The sequence below is a fragment of the Aethalodelphis obliquidens genome, unplaced genomic scaffold (assembly GCF_003676395.1).
Source record: "Aethalodelphis obliquidens isolate GAN/ISIS:26980383/991018 unplaced genomic scaffold, ASM367639v1 scaffold7, whole genome shotgun sequence".
NCBI lineage: Eukaryota > Metazoa > Chordata > Mammalia > Artiodactyla > Delphinidae > Aethalodelphis > Aethalodelphis obliquidens.
In genome coordinates this window covers 36,108,087-36,130,174 of record NW_020837951.1, presented here as the reverse complement: position 1 = coordinate 36,130,174, position 22,088 = coordinate 36,108,087, and the positions used below count along the sequence as shown (strand labels likewise).

At 40.9% G+C, this 22,088-nt stretch overlaps 1 protein-coding gene and 1 non-coding gene across 3 annotated transcripts in view; one reads left to right on the top strand and one right to left on the bottom strand.

The window, feature by feature from the left end:
• GNE (glucosamine (UDP-N-acetyl)-2-epimerase/N-acetylmannosamine kinase) overlaps positions 1-12,178 on the bottom strand; it is a 40,610-nt gene extending 28,432 nt beyond the window's left edge. Inside the window, exons 1-2 of one of the 2 annotated variants that reach the window (XM_027105516.1) lie at positions 12,011-12,178; positions 5,901-6,103 (exon numbers count right to left, since the gene is read on the bottom strand). In XM_027105516.1, coding sequence (XP_026961317.1) covers positions 5,901-6,064 — 164 coding nt within the window. In that variant the 5' untranslated portion in view covers positions 6,065-6,103; positions 12,011-12,178. The remainder of the gene's footprint in view (positions 1-5,900; positions 6,104-12,010) is intronic. The other variant, XM_027105515.1, reaches the window with a different exon arrangement.
• TRNAE-UUC (transfer RNA glutamic acid (anticodon UUC)) lies at positions 4,086-4,157 on the top strand. The gene has a single exon. It is a non-coding gene; the product is annotated as a tRNA-Glu (tRNA).
• Positions 12,179-22,088: the final 9,910 nt, after the last annotated feature.

The window sequence follows — 22,088 nt, the reverse complement described above, 5'->3', positions numbered from 1 at the left end:
CAGCCTGAGGGGACTAGGGTGTCGTATGGGAGAAGGCCTGGGCCCGCCAGAGAGGCAGGGTGCCATTGCTGGGTGGCACACAAGGAGACGGGCGGGACCGCCATAGGAGCTTCTTTCTCTGCTCACACACTAGCCAGCGGCAGGGCACTGCCTACATGAGCCCCAGGGGTAGGCGAGAGCCTCCACTACCATCTCGGACTCTAGAAGCAGGCACAGACCGCTGCTGCCGCTGAGGGTCCTGTGAGCAGGCGCTGGTCACTGCCCCCACCTTCCTGGGAGCGTGCGTGGCCTGCTGCCACTGCTGCCAAGAATCCCTCAACCAGGTGCCACCCGCTGCCCCCACCTTCCCAGGAGCGCACACGGGCCGTACACCTGCACACCCCCTATCAAGGGGATAACAGTGAGCACATGCTGAGGAAAGAGATGGCAAGCATCCAAACTAAAAACAGCCCTCACACCAAAAAAAAATTAAATCCACACAAGCTATGCAGGGACGCTGCCACATATAAATAGCCCTCCAAGACCAGGGTAGATAATTTTCCACCTAAACTCACAGAGTAAAAGAAATATAAGCAAAATGAAGAAGGAGAGAAAGCACTCCCAGTTAAAAGACCAAGAGTATTCCCCTGAAAGAACAAACAATGAAACAGACCTCTTCAGTCTAACAGACACCAAGTTCAAAAAGGAGGTAATGAAAATACTGAAGGAATTAAGAAAGGCTATCACAGAAATGCAGAGTACTGTAAAAAGGAACTAAAAACTATAAGGTGGAGCCCAGAAAAATTAGAAAGTTCATTTGCCGAGATGAAAGCTAAGCTAAAAGCAAAGAATAGCAGGATGAATAATGCAGAAGAAAGAGTAAGTGATTTGGAAGATAGAATAATGGAAATTACCCAATCAAAACAGCAGACAGAAAGCCAACAACAACAAAAAAACGAAGAAAGCAATATAAGAGACCTATGGGATAATATACAGCATGCCAATCTATGTATAATAGGAATTCCAGAAGAAGAAGAAAGAGAAAAGGGGATTGAAAATGTATTTGAAGAAATTATGGCTGAAAACTTCCCAAACCTAAAGAAGGAAACAGATATCCAGATATAGGAAGCACAGAGGGTCCCAAACAAGATGAACCCAAACAGAGCTACACCAAGACATATCATAATAAAAATGGCAAAAGTTGGGGCTTCCCTGGTGGTGCAGTGGTTGAGAGTCCGCCTGCCGATGCAGGGGACACGGGTTCGTGCCCCGGTCCGGGAGGATCCCACATGCCGCAGAGTGGCTGGGCCCGTGAGCCATGGCCGCTGAGCCTGTGCGTCCGGAACCTGTGCTCCACGACGGGAGAGACCACAACAGTGAGAGGCCCGTACCGCAAAACAAAAAACAAAACAAAACAAAACAAAATGGCAAAAGTTAGAGAGAGGATTCTAAAGGCAGCAAGAGAAAAACAGAGTTAATTACAAGGGAACCCTCATAAAGCTATCAGCTAGTTTATCTACAGAAACACTGCAGGCCAGTAGGGAGTGGCAAAGTACATTCAAAGTCTTGAAAGGGAAAAATCTGCAACCTAGAATACTCTACCCAGCAAGATTATCATTTAGGAGGAGAAATAAAGAATTTCTCAGACAAGCAAAAACTAAAAGAATACAGCAATACTAAACCTATCCTAAAAGGAATATTGAGAGGTCTTCTCTAAATAGAAAAGAAGCAAGAAGATATAGGAAGGAGGAAATCACAGTAGGAAAGTAAATCACTTAAGCCAATATACAGATTTTTTTTAAAAAGCCTATTTGTGAAAGTGACGATAAACACAAGGAACGGCAAAAGGATAAACGTGAAGTTGGAAAAAAGGAAATCAAAATCACAAAATGTGGGGAAGGAGAGTAAGAAAATGTAGATTGCTTTTTTTTTTTAAGAATGTGTCTGATCCTATATGACTATCAGTCTAAAGCAAGCAAATATAGGAAGGGGTTAACATACTTGAAAAACAGGGCAACCACAAATCACAAACATAAAACAGATTCACAAAACCAAAAAGAAGAAAACACAAGCATAAAAGAAAAGGAAATCATCAAACCACTAAAGGAAAAAGAAAGGAACAAAGAAGAAACATAGAATCAACTGGAAAACAAGGTTTAAAATGGCAATAAATACATATGTATGAATAATTACCTTAAATGTCAATGGGCTGAGTGCTCCAATTGAAAGACACAGAGTGGCAGACTGGATTAAAAATCAAGGGCCAACAATACACTGCCTACAAGAGACCCACCTTAGGGCAAAGGACACACATCGATTGAAAGTGAGGGGATGGAAAAAGATGTTTCATGCAAACAGAAATGACAAGAAAACAGGAGTTGCAATACTCATATCAGACAAAACAGACTTTAAAACAAAGGCCATCAAGAAAGATAAAGAAGGACACTATATAATGATAAAAGGATCAATACAAGAAGAGGATTTTACACTTGTCAACATATGTGTACCTAACATAGGAGCACCCAAATACTTAAAACAAATATTAACAGACATAAAGGAAGACATTGATGAGAATACAATAATAGTAGGAGACTTTTGGGTTTTTTTTTGCGATACGTGGGCCTCTCACTGTTGTGGCCCCTCCCGTTGCAGAGCACAGGCTCCAGACACGCAGGCTCAGCGGCCATGGCTCATGGGCCCAGCCACTCCGCGGCACGTGGGATCTTCCCGGACCGGGGCATGAACCCGTGTCCCCTGCATCGGCAGGCGGACTCTCAACCACTGCACCACCAGGGAAGCCCTATAGTAGGAGCCTTTAACACCCCACTCACATCAATGCACAGATCTTCTACACAGAAAATCAATAAGGCAACAGAGATCCTAAATGATACAATAGAACAAGTTTGACTTAACTGATATTTTCAGGACAGTTTTTACATCCAAAAAACCCAGAATACACATTCTTTTCAAGTGCACATGGAACACTCTCTAGGACTGACCACATACTAGGGCACAAAACTCACCTCGGGACTTCCCTGGTGGCGCAGTGGTTACGAATCCGCCTGTCAATGCAAGGGACATGGGTTCAAGCCCTAGTCCAGGAAGATTCCCACATGCCGTGGAGCAACTAAGCCCATGTGCCACAGCTACTGAGCCTGCACTCTAGAGCCCATGAGCCACAACTACTGAGCCCCCATGCCACAGCTACTGCAGCCCACACCCCTAGAGCCTGTGCTCCACAACAAGAGAAGCCACTGCAATGAGAAGCCCACGCACCACAGCAAATAGTAGCCCCCGCTCACTGCAAGTGGAGAAAGCCTTGGTGCGGCCGCAAAGACCCAACACAGTCAAAAATAAATAAATAAATATTTTAAAAAAACAAAAAACAACTCACCTCAACAAATTTAAAAGTATAGAAGTTATTTCAAGCATCTTCTCTGACTACAAAGGCATGAAACTAGAAATCAACCACAGGAAAAGAAATGAGAAAAAAACAATTACATGGAGACTAAACAACATGCTACTAAAAAACCAATGAGTCAGTAAGGAAATCAAAACAGAAATTTAAAAATACCGTGAGACAAATGACAATGAATGCACAACCATACAAAATCTACGGGATGCAGCAAAAGCAGTTCTTAGAGGGAAGTTTATAGCAATACAGGCCTTCCTCAAAAAAACAAGAAAAACCTCAAATAAACAACCTAACCTACCACCTAAAAGTATTAGAAAAAGAAGAACAAACAAAACCTAAAGTCAGCAGAAGGAAGGAAATAATAAAGATCAGAGAGGAAATAAATAAAATAGAGATTAAAAAATAGAAAAAAATCAATACAACCAAGAGTTGGTTCTTTGAAAGGGTAAACAACATTGACAAACCTCTGGCCAGGCTCACCAAGAAAAAAAGAGAGAGAACCCAAATAAACAAAATAAGAAAGGAAAAAGGAGAAATCTCAAATGATACCACAGAAATACAAAAAACCATAAGAGAACACTATGAAAAATTATTTGCCAACAAATTTGACCACCTAGAAGAAATGGACAACTTTCTAGAAACATACAGCCCACCAAAACTGAATCAAGAAAAAATAGATAATTCAGGGAACTCCCGGGTGGTCCAGTGGTTAGGACTTGGCACTTTCACTGCCACGGCCCAGGTTCAATCTCTGGTCGGGGAACTAAGATCCCACAAGCCGCATGGTGTGGCCAAATAAATTAAATTAAATTAAATTAAATATGGCACAAATGAATCTATCTACAAGACAAAAACAGACTCACAAACAGAGAACAGATTTGTGGTTGCCTAGGGGGTGGGGGGGGAGGGAGAGGGATGAACTGGGAGTTAGGGGTTAGTAGATGCAAACTATGACATTTAGAATGGACATGCCACAGCAACTAAGCCCGTGCACCACAACTACTGAGCCTGTGCTCTAGAGCCCATGAGCCACAACTACTGAGCTCGCGTGCCACAACTACTGAAGCCTGCGTGCCTAGAGCCCGTGCTCCGGAACAAGAGAAACCACCGCAATGAGAAGCCCGCACACCACAACAAAGAGTAGCCCCTGCTCGCTGCAACTAGAGAAGCCCCGCATGCAGCAACGAAGACCCAACACAGCCATAAATAAACAAATAAATAGATAAATAAAACAAAACTCAAGATACAAAAGCTTGTACAGTGAAAAGGCTACTTCTCACTTCTGTTTTACCAGTTATCCAGTTCTTCTCCCCAGAAGCAACCAATTTCTTGTGCTAGAATGCACTGTAGACATACATTTCCATTAAGTACTAGTCAAGTTTCCATTTCAGCAGTCTCACCTGACAAATACTACCTTCCCCGCTTAATTACTGTGGTAGGCAGATAAGAAACCTACCACAATCTCCTTGAAAGCCTCTCCCCGACTAGTCTTCTGCCAAACTTTTCTCACAGAAGTAAAAGAACACACTTAGACTTTCCCCTCAGGCTCTAGCTAAAATTTCTCCTTTACTTTGTCCTATCTCTGTTCAATAATGTAAGAAAACCCAAGTGGATTTTCTTAGACAGCCAGAATTCATTTCACATTTTAAAAATCTGTGAACTTTTGAGCTCTCCATAAGTTTCTTCTCTTGTCTTTAAAAGTATTTTCTTAGAGCAAATTGCTAAACTGGTTTTGGGGGGCAGGTTTTTATTTGTTTTTGCTGTTATTATCTTATTGTTAAAGGACATTTAAAAAGACAATTTTACCTTAACACAAGCTTCTTTCATATTCAATACTTTGGAGGCTGCATTAATGTTTTCATGCCACAAGGGTGTACTAAATGCCACTTTATTACATGTAACAAAATGTTCACCTTTGGTTTATACACCTGCTCCCTCAAAGATTTCCCAAGTTTCGTTTTTCATATTTAGAGTGTGATCAATAACAAACCTAATGTCACCGAAGTAAGAATTAATGGTAACGGTATTATAAAATTCTACTTTATCTTGTGGATCAAGTAGATTTTTAAAATCTTGTTCCATATCTACTACGTTATATGCATTTTTAATATAGGATTAGCATTAGAACTCACAAAACAGATTACATAGAATCACGTTATAGTCACACAACATATATTTATAAATGGCATTTCCGGATGTAATACCAAATAAAAGTAATAATAATAATAGCTATAATTTACCAACCATCTAACAGGCAGCATCCCTGTATAGATACTTTATGTCACTATCTCCATTCTTCACAATAACCTACAACACAAGTTTTCACTCCATTTTATAACTGAGGAACCTGAGGCTCAGAGATGCTAGGCAACTTCTCCAAGGCTACCTAAAACCTAAGTGGTAGAATTGGGATTTGAAGCCGGGTCCACACAGCTCCAAGACCAAAGTTCTCACCGGTACATCGTGTTGCAATGAAGAATATCATAAGAAAATGCTTTCATCTTACCCATAGTCATCTATCAGGTGAGAGCCAAGTACCACCACGTCAAGTTCAAAGAACTCAGGTTCCATTTTAATGCCAAACATGATTGGGGCGAGTTTAGAATAATCAGCACGGTTGCAAGTAGCAACACAGACCCGAAGCTTTCGGTTATTCTCCTTCTTCTCCATGACTTGTTTTCTTTTTGAGAGGTTCTTAAAATAGAGTTCCTGAAGTTGCAAAAATAAAAATTAGTATCCTATGATAAACCATAATGCAAAAGAATATGAAAAACAATGTATATATATGTATAAATGAGTCACTTTGCTGTACAGCAGTAATTAATACAACATTGTAGTTCAACTATACTTCAGTAAAAAATAAATTTAAAAAAGACATTATAGACACAAAAAATAAAAATTCTTTATAATCAGAATGATAGGTCCTAGATATAAACGTAAAATTTTGCCATCTTAAGTCCTTAAGCACCATTTAGTATAGTGATTCTTAACTTTTCCACCCCGCTTCTGTGTGACACACCCACTGGTATATCAAGTTATGAAATTCCAGCAGACCAACTATGACTCCACCCTTTTCTCTTAAGAAAGCATGCTGGAATGCAATTTAAAAAGAGTTTAATATAAATCAACTCTCATTTAAAAGGCAAGCAAACATCAGCTCTTTATTATTAACTAAAAATTACTTGCCATTCCTCACAACTGATCCCAACATACAAGATTAGAGCGAAAGTTTGGTTGAGAACCACTGATCTAGTTCAACTCCCCCACTTACAGAAAGAGAAAAACACAAGTCTTAAGAGAGGAAATTACTTCCCCAACATTCAAGATCACATCCTATAAGCAATGTGAGCTATTCACCCTCATGCTACACACTATATACAAAGCACTGTGATTAGTGCTAAGGAAAAGATGAGTAAGATGAAACAAAAACCCCTACCTTCAAGGCCTCATTAGCATCCATAGCCAGTACCTACACACTTGACAACTCCAAATATCTACCAGCTATCTCCGGTCCCATAGGCATGTCAAAGTCACTGTCCCAAACTGAACTCACTTTCTTTTCCAAACCTGTTCCTCCTTCCTTATTCTCTAACTCTGTTATGAACTTCCATTCATCCAAATGCCTTGACATCCTTGTCTTCTCTGCTCCTCACCCTGTACCTCCTCAGTCCTGTCAGTTCAACCTCCGGAATGAATATCTTTCAAATCAATCTCCTCTCCATCCCCACCCACCAGAACATCCCCTAGTCCAATCCCTGATCTTAGGTCAGAGCTATTCTAACAGCTGTCAAAGTGGTTTGCCTGTCTCTAGTCTTGCCCTGCCTCCCAAAAACTTTCAGGGTGATCTTTCCAAAGTTTATAAATCTGATTACATTGCTAAACAGGATATACCACCTATGGATAAATTGCAAATTGCTGATCTGGACCTAGTTCATCCTTCCAACCATTTGTCCCCTTACAACTATCCTCACTCTGAACCAAAGCCATGCCAAAGTGCCTGCAGTTCAACCAGTGGGTCTCCATATCTCTGTGCCTTTGTAGATGCAAGCTCCTCTACCTAAAACTTCCTTTCCCTCTTGCCTGGATTCTTCCTCATCCTTTAAAACTCAGGCTAAGTGTCATCTCTTCTGGAAAGCCTTCGCGTAAACCTCAGTTCCTCCTTACTCCACCCCTCTTCGTGGCTGCCTCCCTCTGAGCACTGTGGTCCCATAATATACACATATACTATTGCTCAACTCCTTTTCCCACCCATCCCCCCACAATTCTATACCCTCCTTTCAAAAAGTAAAAACCAGGGGCAAGGGATAAGAGCTATGTTTCAAGGAGCTTTTAAAACTTCCTTATATCAATGTAAAATTTCACTTCACGGACTGATCTCAATGCTTATGTCTCTGGAAGTGTATCAATATTTAGAATTTGCAATCAGGAATCCAGAGAAGCTTTAGTAAGGATGCCAATAAAAGGGAAGCTGCCTTTTCAATCAGGGCAGACTCTGAAACTCAGTGGAAATCTCGTCAGTAGCCTTCTGCTGTTGATATCTCATCTCTCGTAGGCTAGAACTTCTATAATCACACAAATTGCCCATCATTAGGCCCATTCAGAATTTATAATCTCCAGTAAGAGCTAATTCCACCCAATGGAAAGCATTTGTAAGGTAGTGAAGCGAGCATTCTGTCAAGTGAGTTGTATTTGTGAGATCTAAGCACTACCTAACCAAAGAGACAAAAATATTTTTCCAAAAACAGTTGTCCTAAGTGTTCTTGTACATAAATCTTTTCCCACTCATCATTAAATGTGATCTGAATAAATTGTTGGTGATATTTAATTTGCTGGGTGAGGCAAAGCAAATCATTCATGGTTGATAAATTTGTATTTATTTTAAGAGAATAGTAAACTTTCCATTGGGCAATTCTAAAATGTTTAGTATTTACCAAGTAACTCAAAGGTTATTATACCAAAACTGAAAGTAAGGTAGCCATATACACAAACTATGAAAAATAAAACAATGTTACTAAGGCCAAAACTTTTTTAAGGAATAAAGTTAAATCTTAGAAAAAAAATAATAATGGTAAAAATCCTTTGTTAAGAGGAGAATTCTTGGGCTTCCCTGGGGGTGCAGTGGTTGAGAGTCCGCCTGCCGATGCAGGGGACGCGCGTTCGTGCCCCAGTCCGAGAGGATCCCACGTGCCACAGAGCGGCTGGGCCCATGAGCCATGGCCACTGGGCCTGCACATCCGGAGCCTGTGCTCCATAACGGGAGAGGCCACAACAGTGAGAGGCCCGCGTACAGCAAAAAGAAAAAAAAAAAATTTTATTTAACTTTTTTTTAATTAGGTAGTACATTCACATGGTTTAAAACTGAAAAGGCACAGGAGGCTATAGAGCAAAACGTCTTCTCATCTGTGTTCCCAGACATGTAGTTCTTCTCCCTGAATGCTTAGAATTACTAGTTTCTTATCTATCCTTCTGCAGATAAACTATGCGTATACAAATAAATACACAGTTCTTCACACATATAAATACAAATATATTTTATAAATACATAGAGTGTGTATCATGCAATTAGTAACTTATACTACACTGTTGTTGCATACCTTGTTTTTTAACTGCTCTTAATTATGTTTCTGAATTAAGTGGTAAAATGGGAAAGTTAAAAGGCATTAGAAATATCAAACCTAAAAGTGCAATTTTGAAAATTGCTGGCCATCAACTTTTCAAATATATGTAGGGTTATGAGAGCCCTGGAAGTAAAAATGACCAATGTCACAAACGCTTATTGAGAACTGACTCTGTGCAGAGCACTGTAAAGAAAACTGAGAGGGACTTCCCTGGCAGTCCAGTGGTTAAGACTCCACGCTTCCAATGCAGGCGGCGGGGGTTTGATCCCTGCTTGGGGAACCAAGATCCCACATGCCACATGGCATGGCCAAAAAACAAAACAAAACAAAACAAAAACTGAGAGACAGAGCTGAGAAAGACCTCACCTCTGATTTTTAGGAACTTACAATCTAGTACATGACACCTGGCCACATAATAGATCTTTACCAGTTCACTTTCCCAAACAGAAGCACCAGGAACAAAATTAACAAATTTTCTTTCTCCGCCTAGTATACATTATTATTTGTTCTGTATAAAATGTCATGCCTGGGCTTCCCTGGTGGCGCAGTGGTTGAGAGTCCGCCTGCCGATGCAGGGGACGCGCGTTCGTGTCCCGGTCTGGGAAGATCCCCCCCCAAAAAACAAAAAAAAAACCATTAAAATGTCATGCCCAAGGATCCATTTTTTTTTTTTTTTTTTGTGGTACGCGGGCCTCTCACCGCTGTGGCCTCTCCCGTTGCGGAGCACAGGCTCGGGACGCGCAGGCTCAGCAGCCATGGCTCACGGGCCCAGCCGCTCCGCGGCATGTGGGATCCTCCTGGACCGGGGCACGAACCCGTGTCCCCTGCATTGGCAGGCGGACTCTCAACCACTGCGCCACCAGGGGAGCCCCCCAAGGATCTATTTTTATACTAAGAACTGTAACCAAAGTCTCCATGATCAGTATGGAATGAATAAATGTGACATAATGGACTTAAACTATGATAGGAGGATTTAAGTTGCATAAAGTGCAATGTAAAACAAGATAAAACTAGCTTCTTTACACAGTGGAATCCTAGGCAGCAATGAAAACAAATGGACTATGTCTAAATGTGTCAATACTGATAAACCTCAAAAACATAACATTAGAGGAAAACAGAAAATTCTAAAAAGTTAGATAAAAAAGGGCCATTTTTTAAAATATGTAAAACATTACTGTATGTTGTTTATTGATCTGTAATAAAATTACACAGCAACTAAGGAAAGTAGTTACGTCTGAAGGAGGAGGGAAGGGAAAGGAAAAGAGGGCCTAAAGGGTTTTTGTTGTCTATGTAAACATTTTTAAAATAACATAAGTAGAGGTCTGAAACTAACATGGTAACATGTTAATATGTCTTCAATCTTGATGATTGGTAGAGTGTCGTATTGTTCTGTCCTTTTCGGCATTTTTTTTTTTTTTTTTTTTTTTTTGCGGTACGCGGGCCTCTCACTGTTGTGGCCTCTCCCGTTGCGGAGCACAGGCTCCGGACGCGTAGGCTCAGCAGCCATGGCTCACGGGCCCAGCCGCTCTGCGGCATGTGGGATCTTCTTGGACCGGGGCATGAACCCGTGTCCCCTGCAACGGCAGGTGGACTCTCAACCACTGTGCCACCAGGGAAGCCCCCTTTTCAGCATATTTGAAATATTTTATTAAAAACAAGAAATCTTTTAAATGGACACTGAAGCTGCACTGTCCACAGTCCTTAAAGCCTAAAGCTCAGAAAGCAGATGGATTGGATATTTACATCCATTTCACTCAATTCCCTAATAGTTAGTAACCAGAGCCACTAAAACCAGAAAAATACCCGAAAAATACAACTTCACCTTGATCTCACTGGCAATCTCTGAGAAACCTGCATTCTCTCAACTCAAGACTGACCATTATTAATACTGACAAAAGGTGAGTGACCCTGTCCAGAAAAATAAATACTGTTGTCCCACTCAACTATAGAAAAAGACAAACACTTGGCTCAAGCAGTCTCTGAGCAGAGGAAACCATCAAAGTAAACAATTGCCAGGCACTGTGTTAAGAGCTTCACAAGCATTAACTCACTTCTTCCTCACAGCCCTATCTTATTAGCCCCATTTCACAAATGGGCACAATGAGGTACAGTGAAAACCAATTTACTTGCCCCAAATCACAGTTAACAATTACCAGAACCAAACACCAAATCAGCATTCAAGATAGTGCCCATATCCAGTGTTTGCCTGTGTCTGTTCATTTCATAAACACCCATGAGTGAGAACCTTCCTTATGCCTGGTCCTGCCAGGCACCATGGAAATGAAGGGAACATATGATGTATCACTCTCTTCCCTCAGTGCAGACGGGATGACACAGGAATCAGGAGGGTCTGAAATTCACAACTCTATCCTGAGCTATACTCTGGTGTGACTTCTTCCTGAGCTCCCACAACCGGGTTAACCAGTTATCTCTAAATGCCAAGCTGTACCCCACCCCTCTTCTCCATTAGAATTCCAAAAAAAAAAAAAAACTTTTTCGTGCTTTTTTACAAGTGTGCTCCGGATTGGAGGGAAAATAAACGCATATCAAGCTTCCAAGAAAGCCCAGACTCAGAATACAGTCAGGGTGGGGCGTAGACCCTCAAGATGATCTTTCAGTCCAACCCTTTACACCCCGGGGCCACTTGTCCGTCACGGAGCTCTCCGCCCTCTCCTGCACACCTCCGCGACGGGATGCTTGCTATCTTTCAGGACAGCCGGTGGGATGGAGTGCAGCTGGCCTCCCTCTAACACCCCGCGCCCCACTCCCGGTTATTCACCCGGGGCCCGCACTCAACCCGTCTGCTCCACGGGCCAAAGGCTGAGCCCACTTAGGAACTAAAGAGCGGCCCTGGCGTGCAGGCCCGCGGGAGACAGAGCCAGGCCCGGGCCGGGTGCGGAGCCTCTGGCCGGGGAGCTGAGGCCTCAGGGTGCGGGCCCGGAGGCTGCGCTCCCCGAGCCCGCCTCCCCCGAGTCCCCGGCGGGCGCGCGGTTCTCACCAGGCGCCGATCCGCTGTTCCTCCCGCGTTGCCGCTGCCGCCGCCGGGCCTCGTGGACAAGAGCTGAGCGCCGCGCCGTAAAGCAGGCTGGCGTGAGACCGCCCCCTTGGCTTCCGCCACTCGGCCCCGCGGGCGATGACGCGCCTCGACCCCAACCCCGCACACCCCGCGCGCCCTGCGTTCCCACCCGAATCTGCCGACGTGCCTTACGTAAGCGGGGACGAATTCTGCGATTGGCTGTGCGAGGAGGCCGGGGCGGGGTGGCGCCTTCCGTGGTCGTGGCACAGCCCCGGGCGGCCGGCCAGTGTCCCGCCCCTGAGGGGCTCGTTTGCGTGCCACGTGAAAGTTCGGAAGCCGAGCGCCGCACGAGGCAATTGTTTTGGCCTTGGGCCCGAGATGCAATTTCTTAACGCCTTCCAGCCACGCGGTCATTTCATAGGCATGACCAAAACAATACGGTCGTCTCGGGGTCGACCCAGAGCCCTGTCCTGAGTGAAGCTGTGCAACTCCAGAACCGTGTCTGCTAGAGGGCTCAGTGGAGTGCTGATGATGACCCAGGCAAGGCAGAGACCAGCTGATCCTTATAATGAGCTCAGCCTCGGCCTCCGCTGCAGGGAACACCCAGGCCTTCCTGCTCCAGGGAGGAGCACAGAGGTGGCCAAGAAACTGTCGGGAAAGGCCTCACACAGCTCCTGATGAAGACTTTCTAATGATCGTTTCGAATTCCTAGTCACCATTGACAAGAAGCTTTGAATTGGTGATACAGAACATTAAAATATTTTTTTTACAACCATTAAAGAATTTATCGCAGGTGAAACTATTTAAACAGCCTAACAATTCACTGACGGTTCTTGCTATAAAGTGAACTTCAAGTCCAATCAAACTTTTGCACTTGATGTATTTCAGTTAATGATGCTTTAATTTGCAGAATAGTTGTGAACTGTTAGTTCCCCTGCAGCTAGCTTGGAGCCACCAAAAGATCATATCAGCCACAAAAGGACAGACATTAGGGGTTTCGTGCAAGGAAGTGCCAGGAGATTTCTTTTTTTAAATATCACTTTGGCTGTTCTGTGGAGAAGGGATTGGGTGAGAGTCAAGAATGGTAGCAGTGGAAAAAAAAAAAGCCTCTGAAAGATACACACACACACACACACACACACACACACACACACAAACATACACATACAAACAACCTGGTACCACTGATTGCATCTGGAAGGGCTGCGAGGAGATAGACGTTTCACTGAATTCCTACTTATATCTTTTGTATTTTGTAGTATATGCACACATTCCATATTAAAGAGAATAAAATAAAAAAAATAGAATAAAATAAAAGTAATTGTAAAAAAAATGGTGGCAGTGAAACTCATTTGAAGTGGATCGATATGATATTTAGTTTGGAAGTAGAATTGTTGCAACTTCATTATAGATTGGGTATGAGACGATGACAGAGAAAAACGAAGGAAACAAGGTTGACTTCCAGATGTCTGGCATTAGTAGTTGGGTGATTGGTGCCATTTACCAAGATGAGAAAAGCTGAAGGAGTGATCAGGTTTGGGGAGTTAAAAAATAAAGGTTTAATTTGTGATGTTAGGTTTGAGATGCCTATGAGATAGCCACATGAAGCTCTTAGATAGGCAATAAGATATATGATTCTGGACACAGATTCATCAGACTCCAGATGGTGTATTAGTTTCCTACTGCTGCTGTAACAAATTACATAAAACTTAGTGGCTTAAAAATACAATTGTATTATCTTCCAGTTCTGGAGGTTAGGAGTCTGAAATGGGTTTTGAGGGGCTAAAATCAAAGAAGCAGTGTAGAGATCATCGCAAGAAAAAAATTTTATAACTATGTGTGGTGATCAATGTTAACTAGATTTATTGTGGTGATCATTTCATAAGATATACATATGTCAAACCCTTGTGTTGTACACCTGAGCCTAATATAATGTTATATGTCAATTATATCTCAATTAAAAAAAACAAAGGTATCAGTAGTTTTGTCTTCCTTAGGCTGCAGGGGAGAATCTGCTTCCTTGCCTTTTCCATTTTCTAGAGGCTACCCACATTCCTTGCCTTATGCTCTTTCTGGCATCTGCTTCCCTTGTCACATCTCCTTCTCTGACTCTCCTGCCTGCCTCTTTTACTTAAAAAGACCCTTATAATTTATTACATTGGATCCACTCAGATGGTTCAGGATAATCTTCCCATCTCAGAATCCTTAATTCAATCACACCTGCAAAGACTCTTTTGGTATGTAAGGAAACATATTCACAGGTTCTGGGGATTAGGACACGGATATCGTTAGAAAGCTATTATTTTGTCTACCACAAATGATATTGAAAGTCCCAGACGGGGGACTTCCCTGGTGGTCCAGTTGTTAAGCATCCGCCTTACAATGCAGGGGACGTGAGTTTGATCCCTGGTCTGGGAACTAAGATCCCACATGCTGTGGGGCAACTAAGCCTGCGCACTCTAGAGCCCGTGCAACACATTTAGAGAGCACAAATGCTACTACTACCTAGTCTACGTGCTCTGGAGCCCGCGAGCCACAACTAGAGAGAAGCCTATGCACCAAAACGAATAAATAAATGTGAAAACAAAACAAAAAAAAAATAGAAAGTCCCAGAAGATGTTCAATATGGGTATGTTGCTTTTAAAGTTACATGGCATGCCACCAAGTATCCAGAATAGAACATTAATTTTTTCCTCTTGAAAGTGAATAAAAAATTTCAAAACAGTGTTAATGTTCAGTTTTTATCTAGGGGCTTATTACATGGGTATGTGTAGTTTGTAAAAATTCATATTGTCCACCTAAGATATATGCACTTTTTTGTATGTATATTGTAAGTATAATATGTTTCTAAAATACTTAATGCTTGGGCTTCCCTGGTGGCACAGTGGTTGAGAGTCTGCCTGCCGATGCAGGGGACACGGCTTCGTGCCCCGGTCCAGGAAGATCCCACATGCCGCGGAGCGGCTGGGCCTGTGAGCCATGGCTGCTGAGCCTGTGCGTCCGGAGCCTGTGCTCCGCAACGAGAGAGGCTACAACAGTGAGAGACCCGCGTAATGCAAAAAAAAAAAGTCTAAAATATTTAATGCTTAAGATTATAGCTAGGAAAATAATAACTAGAAATATAAATACTTGTAATAATAGGAAATACAATTTTGAGAATTTGTACACTTATTAAGCCACTTGGAGATTTTGTGTTTGTTTGACCAATATTGAGAATTTTATATTTCCATATATAGTTGAATGGTTGTGTTTGTTCATAGAATCATTTAACTCTAAATAAAGTGACCCCTTTTTAGGATTTTCTCCTATGTTCTCTTGAGATGAAGTTGTAGCAAGGAGCTGTAGGGGGCATTTTCTCCTGACTTTTTTTTTTTTTTTTTCGGTACGCGGGCCTCTCACTGTTGTGGCCTCTCCCATTGCGGAGCACAGGTTCCGGACGCGCAGGCTCAGCGGCCATGGCTCACGGGCCCAGCCGCTCCGCGGCATGTGGGATTTTCCCGGACCGGGGCACGAGCCCGTGTCCCCTGCATCGGCAGGCGGACTCTCAACCACTGCGCCACCAGGGAAGCCCCCTCCTGACTTTTTAAGATCACTTTTCTATGGGTAAATATTACATTTCTGGATCTCTGTTACTTTGCTAGTTAACAGTATGAATACATATCAAAAATCTCAAGCCATTAAGTTTTAATTTTTTTTACTTTAAATAATAATTTGCTGACTTTTTCCGAGTTTTACTGAGTTATAATTGACATACAGCACTGTATAAGTTTAAGGTGTACAATACAATGATTTGATTTACATACATCATGAAATGATGACCACAATAGGTTTAGTGAACATCCATCATCTCATATAGATGCAAAACTAAAGAAATAGAAAAAAATACATTTTTCCTTGTGATGAGAACTCTTAGGACTTACTCTTCTGACAACTTTCATTTATAACATACAACAGTGTTAATTATATTTATCATGTTGTACATTACATCTCTAGTACTTATTTATCCTGTAACTAGAAGTTTATACCTTTTGACTGTCTTCATTTAATTTCCCCTCCCCTCACCACTGGTAGTCATAAATTTGATCTCTTTTTCTATGAGTTTGTTTGTTGGTTGGTTTGTTTTTGAAGGATAATTGAATTATAACACTATGTTAGTTCCTAATATACAACATAGTGATTCAATATTGCTATACATTTCAAAACGATCACCATGATAAGTCTAGTTGTCATCTGTCACCATACAAAGATATTACCTAATTATTGACTATATTCCTCATGCTGTATATTTCATACCTATGACTCATTTATTTTGTAACTGAAAGTTTGTACCTCTTAATCTTCCCTCACTTATTTCTCTCCTCCCCCAGCCCCCTTCGCTCTGGCAACACCTGTTTGTTCTCTGTATCTATGACTGTGTTTCTGTTTTGTTACGTTTGTTCATTTGTTTTTTTGTTTTTTTTAGAGAAATTCCTTTATTTGGATGTTTTTGGTATTTAGATTCCTGGATAATCTTCTATTGTATTTTTCTTTTTCTTCTTCTGCCTTTTCAGTGAGATTTTGGGGTGTGAAAAGATGTTCAGTCCGCTGTTTCAAAATGGAAAAATGTTGTTTTTTATTTTTTAAATTTTAAAAAATATTTATTTATTTTTATTATTTATTTATTTATTTTTATTTTAGTTGCGGCAGGTGGGCTCTTTGTTGCGACACAGGCTTCTCTCTAGTTGTGGTACATGGATTCCAGAGTGCATGGGCTCACTTTCATTTGTTTTTTAGATTCTACAATAAGTGAAATTATGCAATATTTGTCTTTGTCTGTCTGACTTATATCACTTAGCATAACACCCTCTGATCCATTCATGTTGTCACAAATGGTAAAATGTTATTCTTTTTTTTTGTGGCTGAGTAATAGTCCTGTGTGTGTGTGTGTGTGTGTGTGTGTGTATCACATCTTCTTAATCATTCATCTTTTGATGGGCACTTAGGTTGTTTCCATATCTTGGCTATTGTAAATAATGTTGCAATGAATATAGGGGTGCATATAGCTTTTCTAATTAGTGTTTTCATTTTCTTCAGATAAATATACAGAAGTAGAATTTCTGGATCATATGGTAGCTCTATTTTTAATTTTTTGAGAAACCTCCTTACTGTTTTCCATAGTGGCTGCACCAATTTACATTCCCACCAAAAGTGCATGAGGGTTCCCTTTTCTCCACATCCTGGCCAACAGTTGTTATTTGTTATCTTTTATATAATAACCATTCTGACAGATGTGATGTGATATCTCATTGTGGTCTTGATTTGCATTTCCCTGATGACAAGTGAAGTTCAGGATCCTTTTCACATGCCTGTTGGCCATCTGTATGTTTTCTTTGGAAAAATGTCCATCCAGGATCTCTGGCCATTTTAAAATTGGGTTGTTTGTTCTTCGATGTTGAGTTGTATGAGTTCTTTGTGTATTTTGGATATTAATCCCTTATTGAATATATCATTTGCAAGTAGGTTCTCCCATTCAGTAGATGGCCTTATAATTTTGCTGATAGTTTCCTTCACTGTGCAAAACTTTATAGTTTGATGTAGTTCCATTTTTAAATTTTTGCTTTTGTTGCCCTTGCCTGGAGATATATGAAAAAAAAATGTATTGCTAAGACCAATGTCAAAGAGAGTACTGCCTATTTTTCTTTCAGGAGTTTATGGTTTCAGGTCTTACATTTAAGTCTTTAATCCATTTTGAGTTTATTTTTTATATGGTATGAGAAAGTAGTCCCATTTGATTCTTCTGCATGTAGTTGCCCAATTTTCTCAACACCATTTATTGAAGACATTGTTTTTCTCCATCATATATTCTTGTCTCCTTTGTCATAGACTAATTGCCCATATAAGAGTGGGTTCATGGACTTCCCTGGCGGTCCAGTGGTTAGGTCTTTGTCTTCCATTGCAGGGGATGTGGGTTTGATCCTGGTAGGGGAGCTAAAATCTCACATGCCTAGCGGCCAAAAAACCAAAACATAAAACAGAAGCAATATTGTAACAAATTCAATAAAGACTTTAAAAATGGTCCACATCAAAAAAATCTTGAGGACTTCCCTGGTAGCGCAGTGGTTAAGAATCTGCCCGGGATCCCCGGTGGCACAGTGGTTGAGAGTCCGCCTGCCAATGCAGGGGACACGGGTTTGGAACACGGGTTCGTGCCCCGGTCCGGGAGGATCCCACGTGCCGCGGAGCAGCTGGCCCCGTGAGCCATGGCCACTGGGCCTGCGGGTCCGGAGCTTGTGCTCTGCAACGGGAGAGGCCACAACAGTGAGAGGCCCGCGTAACGCAAAAAAACCCAAAAAAACAACAAAAAAATAATCCGCCTGCCAATGCAGGGGACGTGGGTTCGAGCCCTGGTCCAGGAAGATCCCACATGCCGTGGAGCAGCTAAGCCTGTGTGCCACAACTACTGAGCCTGCATGCCACAACTACTGAAGCCCATGCACCTAGAGCCCATGCTCTGCAACAAGAGAAGCAACAAGAGAAGCCACCGCAATGAGAAGCCTGCACACTGCAATGAAGAGTAGCCCCCGCTCACTGCAACTAGAGAGAGCCCACGCACAGCAACGAAGACCCAACACAGCCATAAATAAATAAATAATTTTTTTTTTTTAATCTTAAAAAAAAAGAATGAGTTCATTTCTGGGCTGTCTTTTTGGTTCCATTGATCTGTATGTCTGTTTTTTTATGCCAGTACCATACTGTTTTGATTACTGTAGCTTTGTAGTATAGTCTGAAGTCAGGGAGCATGATTCCTCCAGCTTTGTTCTTTCTCAAGATTATTTTGGCTATTTTGTGTTTGTATTTTTGTGTTTCCATACAAATTTTAAAAGTTTTTGTTCTAGTTGTGTGACAAGTACCATTGGTATTTTGATAGGGCTTGCATTGAATTTATATATTGCCTTGGGTAGTATGGTCCTTTTAACAGTATTCTTCCAGGGAATTCCCTGGCGATCCAGTGGTTAGGACTCTGCGCTTCCACTGCAGAGGGCACAGGTTCGATTCCTGGTCGGGCAACTAAGATCCTGCATGCTGTGTGGCACAGCCAAAAAAAAAAAATCCAATCCATGAACACAGTGTGTCTTTCCATCTGTGTCGTCTTCAATTTCTTTCATCAGTGTCTTATCAAGTACAGGTCTTTTACCTACTTAGGTTTATTCCTAGGTATTTTATTCTTTTTGATGTGATGGTAAATGGGATTGTTTTCCTTAATTTCTCTTTCTGATAGTTTGCTGTTCACATATAGAATGGCAACAGATTTCTGTATATTAATCTTGTATCCTGAAACTTTACCAAATTCAAATTGATGAGCTTTAGTAGTTTTCTTGTGGTGCCTTTAGGATTTTCTATGTATAGTACCATGTCGTCTGAAAATAGTGACAGTTTTACTTCTTCCTTTCCAATTTGGCTTCCTTTTATTTCTTTTTCCTATCTGATTTATGTGGCTAGAACTTCCAATACTATGTTAAATAAACGTGGTGAGAATGGGCATCCTTCTCTTGTTCCCAATCTTAGAGGAAATGCTTTCAGCTTTTCACCACGTGTATGATGTTAGCTGTGGGTTTGTTATATATGGCCTTTATTATGTTGAGGTAGATTCCCTTTATATCCACTTTCTGGAGAGTTTTTTATCATAAATGGATGTTGAATTTTGTCAAAAGCTTTTTCTGCATCTATTGAGATAATCATATGATTTTTATTCTTCAGTTTGTTAATGTAGTGTATCATATTGATTGATTTGCAGATCTTGAACCATCCTGGGATAAATCCCACTTGATCATGGTGTATAATCCTTCTAATATATTGTTGAATTTGGTTTGGTTTGCTAATATTTGGCTTGCTGATATTTTGTTGAGGATTTTTGCATCTATGTTTATCAGTGATATTGGCCTGTAATTTTCTTTTTTGTGATATCTTTGTCTGGTATTGGTATCAGGGTGATGCTGGCCTCACAGAATGAGTTCAGGAGTGTTGCTTCCTCTTCAATTTTTTGAAATAGCTTGGGAGGACAGATGTTAACTCTTCTCTAAATGTTTGGTAGAATTCAGCTGTGAAAACATCTGGCCCTGGACTTTTGTTTGTTGGAATTTTTTTAAATTGCTGATTCAATTTCATTACTGGTAATTGGTCTGTTCATATTTTCTATTTCTTCCCGATTCAATCTTGGGAGACTGTACACTTCTAGGTTGTCCATTTTATTGGCATATAATTGTTCATAGTAATCTCTTATGATCCTTTGTATTTCTATGGTGTTGATTGTAAATTCTCTGTTTTCATTTCTGATTCTATTGACTTGGGTTCTTTTTTTTTTTTTTTCTTGATGAAACAGCTAACAGCTTATTGATTTTGTTTCTTTTCAAAGAATGAGCTCTTAGTTTTTATTAATATTTTCTATTGTTTTTTAGTCTGTATTTCATTTATTTCTGCTTAAATCCTTATGATCTCTTTCCTTCTACTAACTTTGGGTGTTGTTTGATCTTTAGTTCATTTAGGTCTAAATTTAGGTTGTTTATTTGAGATTTTTCTTGTTTCCTGAGGTAAGCTTTTATCAGCATAACCTTCCCTCTTAGAAATGCTTTTGCTGCATCTTGTAGATTTTGGGTCATTGTCTTTTCATTTTTCTCCAGATTTTTTTTTTTATTTCTTCAATTTCTTCAGTGAGCCATTCGTTGTTTAGTAGTATTTGTTTAGCCTCCATGTGTTTGTGTTTTTTGTACTTATTTTCTTACAGTTGATTTCTAGTCTCATAGGTTTGTGATCAGAAAGAGGCTTGATATAACTTCAATCTTCTTAAACTTACTGAGACTCGTTTTGTGGCCTAGCATATGATCTACCCTGGAGAACATTCCATGTGCACTTGAAAAGAATATGTATTCTGCAGCTTTTGGATGAAATGTTCTATGTATATCTATTAAGTCCACCTAATCTAATGTGTTGTTTAAGGCCAGTGTTTCCTTATTGATTTTCTCCCTGGAAGAGCTGTCCATTGCTATCTGTGGGTTGTTAAAGTCCCCTATTATTGTTTTACTGTCAATTTCTCCCTTTATGTCTATTAATATTTGCTCTTTGTATTTAAATTCTCCTCTGCTGGGACTTCCCTGCTGGCACAGTGGTTAAGAATCTGCCTGCCAGTGCAGGGGACATGGGTTCAAGCCCTGGTCTGGGAAGATCCCACGTGCCACGGAGCAACTAAGCCCATGTGCCACAACTCCTGAACCTGTGCTCTAGAGCCGACTAGCCACAACTACTGAGCCCATGTGCCACAACAACTGAAGCCCACGCGCCTACAGCCCATGCTCTGCAACAAGAGAAGCCCCCACAATGAGAAGCCTGTGCACAGCAATGAAGAGTAGCCCCCACTCACTGCAACTAGAGAAAGCCCATGTGCAGCAATGAAGACCCAACACAGCCAAAAATAAATAAAATAATAAATAAATAAATTTTAAAATAAGTAAATACATGCTCCTGTGCTGAGTCCATATATATTTCCAATTGTTATATCTTCTCGTTGGATTGATCTCTTGATCATTATATAATGTCTTTCTTTGTCTCTTGTTACGATATTTGTTTTAAGGTCTATTTGGTCTGATATAAACATTGCTACCTTGGCTTTATTTTTGTTTCTATTTGTATAAAATACCTTTTTCCATCCCCTCACTTTCAGTCTGTGTGTGTCTTTAGATCTTAACTGAGTCTTTTGTAGGCAGCATATATGTGGGTCTTGTTTTTGTAGCCGTTCTATGTCTTTGATTGGAGCATTTAGTCCAATTATATTTAAAGTAGTTATTTGCCTTTACTGATGAGCTTTTTCATTTTGTAATTTTCATGTTCCTAGTTGTGGCCTTCTCTTTTTTTGCTCAGAGAAGTCCCTTTAACATTTCTTGTAACACTGGTTTGGTGATGCCAAACTCTTTTAACTTTTGCTTATCTGTAAAACTTTTGATCTCTCCATCAAATCTGAATGAGAGTCTTGCTGGGTGGAGTATTCTTGGTTGTAGGTTTTTCCTTTTCATCATTTTAAATATATTGT